Source organism: Procambarus clarkii, chromosome 24 (assembly GCF_040958095.1).
Source record: "Procambarus clarkii isolate CNS0578487 chromosome 24, FALCON_Pclarkii_2.0, whole genome shotgun sequence".
In the NCBI taxonomy this organism is placed as follows: domain Eukaryota; kingdom Metazoa; phylum Arthropoda; class Malacostraca; order Decapoda; family Cambaridae; genus Procambarus; species Procambarus clarkii.
This window is the reverse complement of record NC_091173.1, coordinates 11,788,752-11,799,642: the sequence shown is the minus strand read 5'-3', so window position 1 is coordinate 11,799,642 and position 10,891 is coordinate 11,788,752. Positions and strand designations below refer to the sequence as shown.

At 37.8% G+C, this 10,891-nt stretch overlaps 1 protein-coding gene across 1 annotated transcript; it reads right to left on the bottom strand.

The window, feature by feature from the left end:
* Positions 1–246: 246 nt before the first annotated feature.
* Positions 247–3,613, bottom strand: LOC123761731 (uncharacterized; the record flags this gene model as incomplete). The annotated part of the gene is made up of 1 exon (XM_045747889.2): positions 247–3,613. A coding segment is annotated over one exon (861 nt), but the record flags the coding sequence as incomplete, so codon positions are not given.
* Positions 3,614–10,891: the final 7,278 nt, after the last annotated feature.

Genomic DNA, 10,891 nt, shown 5'->3' with positions numbered 1-10,891 from the left:
TCTCAGAATGTGAAGCTACAAAACAAGAATAGAAACAAAACATCTGGATATACAGACTTGCATCTCTATTCTCAATCTCTTTGTATCTTTGAATTTCCCCAAAAATACAGATTCATTCTTGATCTTTCTTGGGTCAACATATTTGTTAAAGCATTTTAAATGACAATGATCAAATACCAGTAAGTGAGAACTTCTAAACATAGGCAATGTCTACTGCAAGAAAGGCTGAGTAAATAATACTGTACAGCAATAAAGTTATCTTTATTTGTACAAATTATACATTTACTGTAGTTAAAGCATATTTATAAAAAATATAAATGGTTAGACCTCGCATGTGTATTACAGGGATTATTTTTTTTGTTTACAAGGCATGACATTTTGGACAAATCTTAAAACAAATACAGACTTCATTTAATTCTAGTCAGTCAGTCTTTTCTTAAAACAACTATTTTTTTTCAATCAATTAAGGGTTAAGCAATAACTTTATTAATAAATGTCTTCTGTACATTTAGAGTTGGGTTAGTTTATACAAATTGTTTGTATTATTTACCTCATGTCATATTATCATAACATGAAACGTCTGATGATGAGAATACAGTTTAAAGGACTGTGGGTTTTATAAAGGTTTTATAAGGTTTTATAAATTCATTTAACTAAATATTAAATTAATTAAAAAAAAATTACACTCTCAATCAACAGATTCTAGGGCTATCCCAGATCACAATCACTCCCAACACTGTTCATGCAATATATTGATGACCAAACCACACACTAGAAAGTGAAGGGACGACAACGTTTCGGTCCGTTCTGGACCATTCTCAAGTCGATTGCGGACCGAAACGTCGTCGTCCCTTCACTTTCTAGTGTGTGGTTTGGTCAACATATTTCAGCCATGTTATTGTGACTCCTCATCTGCTCATGCAATATTGATCTGACTTCAACAGGAGTATATAAATCTAAAAATAATATATATATATTATATAATTATTTATATATATAATTATTTATATATATATATATATATATATGTCGTACCTAGTAGCCAGAACGCACTTCTCAGCCTACTATTCAAGGCCCGATTTGCCTAATAAGCCAAGTTTTCATGAATTAATTGTTTTTCGACTACCTAACCTACCTAACCTAACTTTTTTGGCTACCTAACCTAACCTAACCTATAGAGATAGGTTAGGTTAGGTAGGGTTGGTTAGGTTCCGTCATATATTTACGTTAATTTTAACTCCAATAAAAAAAAATTAACCTCATACATAATGAAATGGGTAGCTTTATCATTTCATCAGAAAAAAATTACAGAAAATATATTAATTCAGTAAAACTTGGCTTATTAGGCAAATCGGGCCTTGCATAGTTGGCTGAGAAGTGCGTTCTGGCTACTAGGTACGACATATATATATAATAATATATATATAATAATATATATATATATATATATATATATATATATATATATATATATATATATATATATACACACGCACACACACACACACAAACTATATAAAATGCTTGAAAAAAGAACTGATTGAGTGTGCTGGATGTCTGATTCCCTTTAGATAAAGAGAGTCATTAGCTTTTAAACTATTTCATCAAGTGGGTGTGAACATCAGGCCTGATATGAGACTGCTATGAGTGTGAGAATGGACACCCAAGATTTGTATTGAACATTTCCTCCATTCACACTTTAGCTTTCCAAGCTCAGCATTTTGAAGATGCCATACTTCACATCTATAGTATTGTTTCAAAAATGGATTATTCGTTAAGGCATCTACATAAAAGTACCATATTGATTTCAACCTAACCTGTTTTTCCCATTCTCCTTAATAGAGAGATTAAGGAGAATGTGACACTATACTGTAGCCTCAATACACCACAGTTAAGGCCAAGGTCTTCCCTGTGGACACAACAAGATACTGGTAATGTAGAGCATTACCAATATCAGTAGCAAAAAAAAGCAGAAGCTGGGAAATAAATCTCAGCCAAGGAGTCATTTAAAGTGACATGATACATACTTAAATACTATCTAGTGTGGACTTCCACAATATTTTTATGATTTTGAAATCTTAAAAGACCTTCTTCAGCCTTTCTCATATCATACGATAACCTGCTAATGATCCAAATGAGTATATATTTCATTAAATATCTCACTCGGCTAGGCAAATTACATTATGTTTTACAGTAGTATTTAAATTATACACGTCATAGATGTTATTCATACACGTCCTATTTTCCTTAATTTAATTAAGACATGCTAGAAAATTAAACACAGATTCCTAAACTTGAATCAAACAGTTGTACACTACAATAATAGTACAGTACAGTAATAATAAAACAATACAGTAGCTTGAAGACATTTTTGAATGCACAATAATGTGTGCAACAAACTGGGTTAAATAAGCAGTGATTAGGAAGTCTTATCTGGTCAGTGATAAAAAAAAAAAAGCCTGAGAGTTTTCTCAAAATATGGGCAATCGTGCCACAGAATGCTCAAACACAAAAGTACAGTATATTACTTTTCCATGTCTACTTTTGTCTAACTCCATTGCTTGTAGGTGTGTAAAGTCTACAACGTCTTTGGTATGCATTTTGTTTCTTAACGTATACTCAAATAAATACAATAAAATAAATAAATATTTCTAGGGAGGTCTTTAGAGTACTGTACAAATCAAATCATTACGTTTCTTTTCAGAACGAGGAAAATGTTGTACAATATACACATAACTACAGTGCTACTAAATCACCGTAGTTTCATCCATCTATACCAATGTTTTAATTTATTAACAAAGTCTTCTTCACTCCAATGTAAATCTTCTTCCCAGAATATTTGATATGGTAGAGCTGATGGGTATACCAAGAAATAGTAGCAGCTTCTGGAGTTTCGAATATCATTAAACTCTGTTAAACTGGTCCTTAATGCAGATGGTAGGAGTTGAATATTATGTGCTAGAATTTCCAAATTAGCACATATAGTTTCATAACACAAAAAACTTAAAGTGGGGGGCTGACGCTTTGATGCCATTGATAAACGATTATCATACACCCAATTGACAACATGTTCATCCTCATTAAGTAATTTATACATAACTTCCTTATATGTGATAGTTTGGATTGCATTAAAAAAGAGATTAGCATCAAAACTGACAAACATTCTCCCACGATTTTGCCAAGAACCTAATAAGCAAGGTATGGGACAATCAATAATCAATTCTGCAAAGACTAATTTACTTTTATATTTCATGCGAACCACCAATTCCAGCTGTGCTGCAGTTGCACGACCTTCAAGAACAGTACTGCGAAGCGGTGCACCTCGAAAGCACCTTGTGTGGTATAGGCGATCCACTGTTCTTAAATCAATTTTAAATTTTTCCAGTTCACCAGGTTCCCATGTAGCTACATCAGGACTTTGTCGTTTTACTGAAACAATATTTTGTAAAAAGTCGAAGATGCTTAAGGGAATTGTGTCTTGTATTTCTGGCACAATGGATTTAAATTCTTGCTGTGTCATTTTCAAAAGCAGTACTGTGCAATTTGTTTTAATTGTTATTTTAGGAACTAAAGTACTGGCTACGCAGCTTGTCAACGTATAGGTTTTAATGAATCACAGCACAATCTGAAAGAAAATCAAAAGTATTAGGGAAAAGTTACCAATCTTAAAAACACTTAAAAGTTATTAATGTTCTTGGTGTATTAAAAATCAGCTGATGAATGAAATCAAACACCCTTATAATTGGCATGGTTCAAGCAGCAGGCTTGCTCTCAGCTGGTAACAGGAACTTGGGGATCAGAGTTACTGTAGACCCAAAACGAGGAACACACAGCATCCCCTGCTCCTTGTGCCTCTGTGAGGTAACCAGTTTTGGCCTCTGGTCTCCAGTACTCTTTATGACTCGAAAGGACAAAAAAACATCATGTCTCTGAAAACAAAGACCTGGCAATTACCCAAATGTATTTACTGGATGAGAGAGACACTCATGGTGTCCCATTTCCCCAGCATGCTGTCATATAACACTTTGAAACTACTAACGGTTTTGGCCTCCACCGCCTTCTCACTAACTATCTAACATCCATCACTAACCATCTACCACTTTGTTTGTAAAAGTGAACTTTCTAATGTGACATGTAATATCCATTGGTTAGCTATATGGAGTCACCAAGGGAGCCCTCCCAAAAGAAACTGCCAGAAAGTATAAGTGCAACAAAACAAGTGAATTCTTTTAAAGAAAATTAGGCCAATAATGTAAAAAAACAATAATGTACCTTTTAAGTACAGTACCTACTGGAGATAGTGGCACAGCTGCACACAGCTAGCCGAGTGAGGGACCAGCCTGCCAAACAAGACCCAATTCTCGGCAAGCCAGACTAAGAAGAAACTAGCAGGAACATCCACCAGTTGACCAAAAAGGTGAAAGCAAGCCAACTGAAAAAGAACCGGATCTCTGGCCAGCAGATAAGTCAGATGACTGGAGGGCCCAAAGTATGCAATCGCTTGGGTAAGCCCAAAAGTGGTATGAGAGGTGCCCTACATCAAACTCCACCCAAATCTTAAACTCAGGAAATCGAGCCCTTGACCCTTGGTTGCGAGTCGACAATGTAGATGGATTATGGCATGAATGTCAAAAGAAACAAAGCACAAATGGAGTTAAGCTGGAGTGGGAAGCTTTACAAGTGGCATGCCCTAGGGTTCTGTTGCTCACCATGCTCTATATACAGTGGAACCTCGGTTGACGAATCCCCTTAAAGACGAATTTTTTGGAACACGATGTCAAATTCGTCGAAAAATTTGAATTAGAACACGGTTTACTTAAAACACGACATCTGTTCATACGCGTATAGGTCGAACAAGCATGTGGTGCTGGGGCGTGTCGGGGCACTTTTTACCAGTGTGTATCTCGTGTAGTGACGAACACAGCCGTGCTTGAATTCTTTGTGAAAAATTATGTTTGACTGCTTTTTTTAACAAAGTTCTTATTATGTCATGCCACAGGTCCCAAGAAAGTCAGTGGTAAAGTTCAACCTAAGAAAACAATTGTGAGGATGAACGTAGAGGAAAAACAAGAGATCATTCGTAAACATGAAAATGGTATGAGGGTAGTTAAACTAGCTAGGCAGTACAACAAATCCATGTCAACGATATCCACCATAATTGCTAAGAAAAAGGAAATTACGAGTGCTAAAGTGGCAAAAGGTGTAACAATGATCTCGAAACAAAGGACACAAACACTTGAGGATGTAGAAAATTTATTAATTTGGATAAATGATAAGCAGTTAGCAGGTGATAGTGTTTCAGAGGCTATTATTTTTGAAAAAGCAAGGATGGTGCATGAAGATCTGATAAAGAAAATCCCAGGAACAAGTGATGTAGATGCAAAAGATTTTAAGGCAAGCAGGCGTATATTCCAACTGAAAATTCCTCACGTGGCCCCACAAAAAGGAGGCAATTTGATAAAACAACCATGCCCAAAATTACCATCAAAGTGCCGTCGGGGAGGTGGTTCAAAACGCTTCAGCTATCACCTCTTTTTGTACGGTCACGGATGGTCGAGTGGTTAAGGCCTCCTGTACACCAGTTGCATAGTGCTTCTGGCAGTATGGGTTCAAGTCACTTCTGGGGTGTGGAGTTTTCAGTTGAATATATGCTTGGGGACCATTCAGGTTTGTTCACATACACACATTATAATTATTTATATATTTATATATAATATAATATAATATAATATTATATATATATATATATATATATTATATATATATATTATATATATATATATATATATATATATATATATATATATATTATATATATATATATATATATATTATATATATATATATATATATATTATATATATATATATATTTATATATATATTATATATATATATATATATATATATATATTTATATATATATTATATATATATATATATATATTATATATATATATATATATATATATATATATATATATATATATATATATATATATATATATATATAAAATACATTTTTTTGTGGCCTGTAACACACATACATACCTGTACATACTGTATAAACAACTCAGACAAGACTGAACAGATACAATTAAGGGCAATACAAAATTATGACTGAATTTATTATTTAAAATGGATACAAAACAATTTCAATAATTCTTTACTGTATCTGCCAACAAAAGTTGGCAGATACAGTTTGATGCTGACAAATGTGTGGCTTTGAGCCTAGGTGTATTAATTAGGTGTAATAATAGTCATCAGTTATCAGCTGGACAATGGTGAAATTGTCAAATTTGAATGCAAAAACAGATCTGGGCATTATAATTAATAAGCATCTTAAGTCATAAATGAATGAATATACAGAATAAGGCAAAATGAATGGTGGAATTTGTGTGTAGAATCACTAGCAATAAGACATCTTTTGTTAGTTTTCAACCTTATTTTCCTGTTATTGGGCCCAAGTTAGCTTGGATCACTGTACTTGCACTACTTCACACTAGTCCAGTGACAAGTGGAGCGAGTTATCCAGTGAGAAGGGCCGAAACTAGTTAAACTCTTTTAAACTAGCGATTCTTAAAAACAAATGCTGTACTTGTGTAAACAAGTGTAATAACCTAGTAACAGGATGACGTTAATGTCAAAGTTGAAAAACGGTGTACCGTGGCAGTCGTTGGTAAGGCAGGTGGTGGTTAACCTTGTGCCCGCCTGCCCCTGGATACTACTAGATGGTTGACCATGTAGACAGCCTCGTCCACAGCATGAGGGACCATGAGGGAGCACAGCCTGAGGGACCATGAGGGAGCACAGCCTGAGGGACCACAGCCTGAGGGACCATGAGGGACCACAGCCTGAGGGACCATGAGGGACCACAGCCTGAGGGACCACAGCCTGAGGGACCATGAGGGACCATGAGGGAGCACAGCCTGAGGGACCATGAGGGACCACAGCCTGAGGGACCATGAGGGACCACAGCCTGAGGGACCATGAGGGAGCACAGCCTGAGGGACCATGAGGGACCACAGCCTGAGGGACCATGAGGGACCATGAGGGAGCACAGCCTGAGGGACCACAGCCTGAGGGACCATGAGGGAGCACAGCCTGAGGGACCATGAGGGACCACAGCCTGAGGGACGTGGACCCAACCATGGTATGCAGCCTGTCATAAGATAACAGGTTTGGAACGTTTCTCGTAGATACGTATTAATTAGATTCTCCAACTTTTCACTGTCACTCTTGCATAGTTCTTAGTTCTTAACACCACCAGAATACTTATAATATGCTAGATCGCAGTATGAACTCGGATCAGCATTGGAATATAGTGTGGAAATAAATGAATCCTACCTTACTGTGGCAGAGGGAGACGGCGTAGTTGCTGCTCCTGCCGCGCTCAGTCCCAGAGTGACCCCTCCACACCTGCTCGGCTATCAAGGCTCACCATGACTTTAAATTTAACGCATCTTTCCTCTATAACTACGATGACAATCTTAAAACCTTAACATAGTATATGTTAAGAATACATTATTGTATTGACTAAAAGTGATGCAGTTGACGTAGTGCCCGTCATTTGATCAATTAGGTAGGTTAAACCCAGAACGCTGGATGGGTGACCTCTTGGAAATTCGTATGCACGTCTTGTACATGGCTAGCAGAGTCCTTGATAAGTCTAACAAGTTTTCTCTTTGTCAGCGGCATGTAATACTATACGATACAGTGCACCGCAAATTAAGTTGACCTAGTATGGCCAGCGCCCATGTCGAGTCACAACCGGAAAGTTACCAGTTGACTGACAGTTGAGAGGCGAGACCAAAGAATCAGTCAGAGCTCAACCCGCGCAAGCACAACTAGCTGAGTAAAACCGGAAAGTCCCGTGTTCGATTCCCGGGCGTCTGACACATACGTTCCAATAGCCACGTTTTCTTTCCAAGACTCTTGTTTATGTAGCAGTACGTATCGGAGTTAGGTAGTAGCTGTTGTGGGTTGCATTATGGAGAAGGTCAGTCGGTGGCTTAGGTAGTGGGACCTGATTAAGTTTTTACTTGCCAGAATTTACCTGAAGGCCACTATCTCCCTAGTGCTATCGACGCGGACAGCTAGGACGCCAGCGGCTTATCAAAGGTATAATGGAAAGAGCCCTGTTGCTTATGCATCGTTAATCGCCTGGAAAGAGATGTTGTTGTCTTGCCTATATACTGAGTGTTTTGAGGCTTACAGTCCCCAAGAGGACCTCTTGGGAACTGTAAGCCCCAAGGACCTCTTGGGGACCTCTTGGGACCCAAATGCAGGTATAAAAAATCGAAGATGTTTAAGCTCTATTCAGTTATAGTTGTGCGTGTGTGTGTGTGTAAACTAAAGTCTTTGAAAATGTAATAAGTTTTACGAAACGCGCTCAAGTGTCGCGTCAGACTAGAAATAAAAATGAATTTTGGAGAATTGATTTTTTAATTACCATCAACAGTGAAAAGAAACATAAGAAAGATCGTGAAAATTCGTGTTAGAATTATTAATCTTACTTTTTCGGTCATATTTAATTATATATATATAATTAAATATGACCGAAATAATCATATTTCGATTATATATATATATATATATATATATATATATATATATATATATATATATATATATATATATATATATATATATATAATCTATCACCCTCTCTGCCGGCACAGCAGGAGCCGCAGCAACACACAGAGAAAGACAAAAGTCAGTCAAGTACAGGCAATTAGATCATCGGTACAACTTCGTTCCAATAGGGTCTGAGACCCTAGGCCCATGGGGTGAGAGTGCAAGAAGGTTACTTAAAGATCTTGATTCCAAGCTCATTGACACCACAAGAGACCCTAGAGCGGAATGTTTTCTTTTTCAGCGCCTCAGTGTCGCAATCCAGAGGGGGAATGCCCGCTGCATCCTTGGTTCCTGCCCGGCGTTGGAGGAGTTTGAGGAAATTTACAGCCTCTAGGAAGCGAACTTTTTCTTGTGTCCTCTTAATGTTCATTTTTTGTATAAAATCAGATATGTAACTGTATAACCTTGCATAATAAAGTGTACACCATAATAAAAAGAAGGGGGGTGGTAGGAGAAGCGAACACTTTCGTATTCAGAGTTAAATGGCAAGTTTTTCCCCTGAATGCTCTGTGTTCCCTTCTCTGAGGCTGTGGGTCCCTATATTTGCACCAAAGGTGGTACCCCCCTATATATATATATATATATATATATATATATATATATATATATATATATATATATATATATATATATATATATATATATATATATATATATATATATATATATATATAATTCATATGGAAACAAAAAATTTGTTAATGCCCAATATGTAAAATTGATTAATGCGTCTTAGGGACGGCCGCAGCTTTAACGAGCGAAGCCTGAGGACAGGTTGGTGTCAAACAACTAGACACAAATGGTCACGCGACGATTAACGAGCACAGTTCCCGTTCTCTCTCCCAGTATTAATCAAAACTCGTACATTGAGAGCCAGAATTTTTGGCTTACTCTTTGTCCTCATTTATCAGTAGTGTGGCTTAGTTTGCTAAGCGTAAGAAAACTCGTTAAAAGTTGGTCAAAGTTGCAGAGTGAAATTAAGTGAGGGGGAAGCCTCGCCCACCGTGTCCCTGCTGGACTGGTAAGTTAGTGTTAAGGGATTTTCAGCACCATTTAAACTTCATTAATCCTTTGCAGGCTGCCGGGAGGATTTCAGGGAATGAGAGTGGAACGCTCTGTTTAAATGACGGGGGATTAGTTGCTGTTAAGAGAAAGCGATAGAGACAGAACAAGAGTGAGAACAGACACAGTTGCAGCCCCGCTCCTGTGCCAGGTAAGTCCACAACGGGCTCACCATAGCCCGTGCTACATGGAACTTTTCTGATCAGGGAGGAAAAAGACACCAACAACATGGGGGCCTATTTATTTATTAGTAGAACAAGTAAATATTTTTCTGCAGACCATGTTAATGAAGCGGCTATAACTTTTATATTTTACAAATGCATAACTTGGACATGTATAACTTTAAGTACACTACTACAACTTAATAACATTAATACATATGCTTATAGCCGGAACTAACTAAATCAAGATCTGCAGAACACCGAATACTTATTATCTATGAGTAAGAGTAAGGCAAATGACTAACATATTTTTCCTGGGGAATCAGGCCATTTAGAGTAACATATAATGGCCTAACACGTGACAGATAATTATGCCCCATTCCAATACATAATGTAAATTCGTAAATTAACCAGTAAATGCAGAATAAACATAGAGGGCAAGGTTAACATTACTCCTACAAGTCAAAGTAAGTAGCTGCGGACAACGGAACACTTAGGGGCCGGCGCTGCACCCCCTTTTAGACCATCAGCAAAGGGCGCTAGACATAGGACTGTTGCAGAGTATTAGCTGACTGCGCCCAGGAAGGGGAGGAGGGTGGGTCTTTTTTAACTTGCGAAGCGGTGCGTGTCGGGAGCAGGAGAGAGCACATGACCGATTGATGATTGATAAAGATTAAGCCACCCAAGAGGTGGCACGGGCATGAATAGTCCGTAAGTGGTGGCCCTTTTGAGCCATTACCAGTATCATTAGCTGATACTGGAGATCTGTGGAGGTGCGACTGCACCCTGCGTGACGGGAGATGTCTCCCGTGAGTACATGACCTCTCCTCCCCCTTTATATAGGCCCCATTGCGCTGCGCACAGACGGGAGACATCTCCCGTCACGCAGGGTGCAGTCGCACCTCCACAGATCTCCAGTATCATCTATTGATACTGGAAATGGCTCAAAAGGGCCACCACTTATGGGCTATTCATGCCCAAGCCACCTTTTGGGTGGCTTAATCTTCTCTCTCTCTCTCTCTCGCTGCGCAC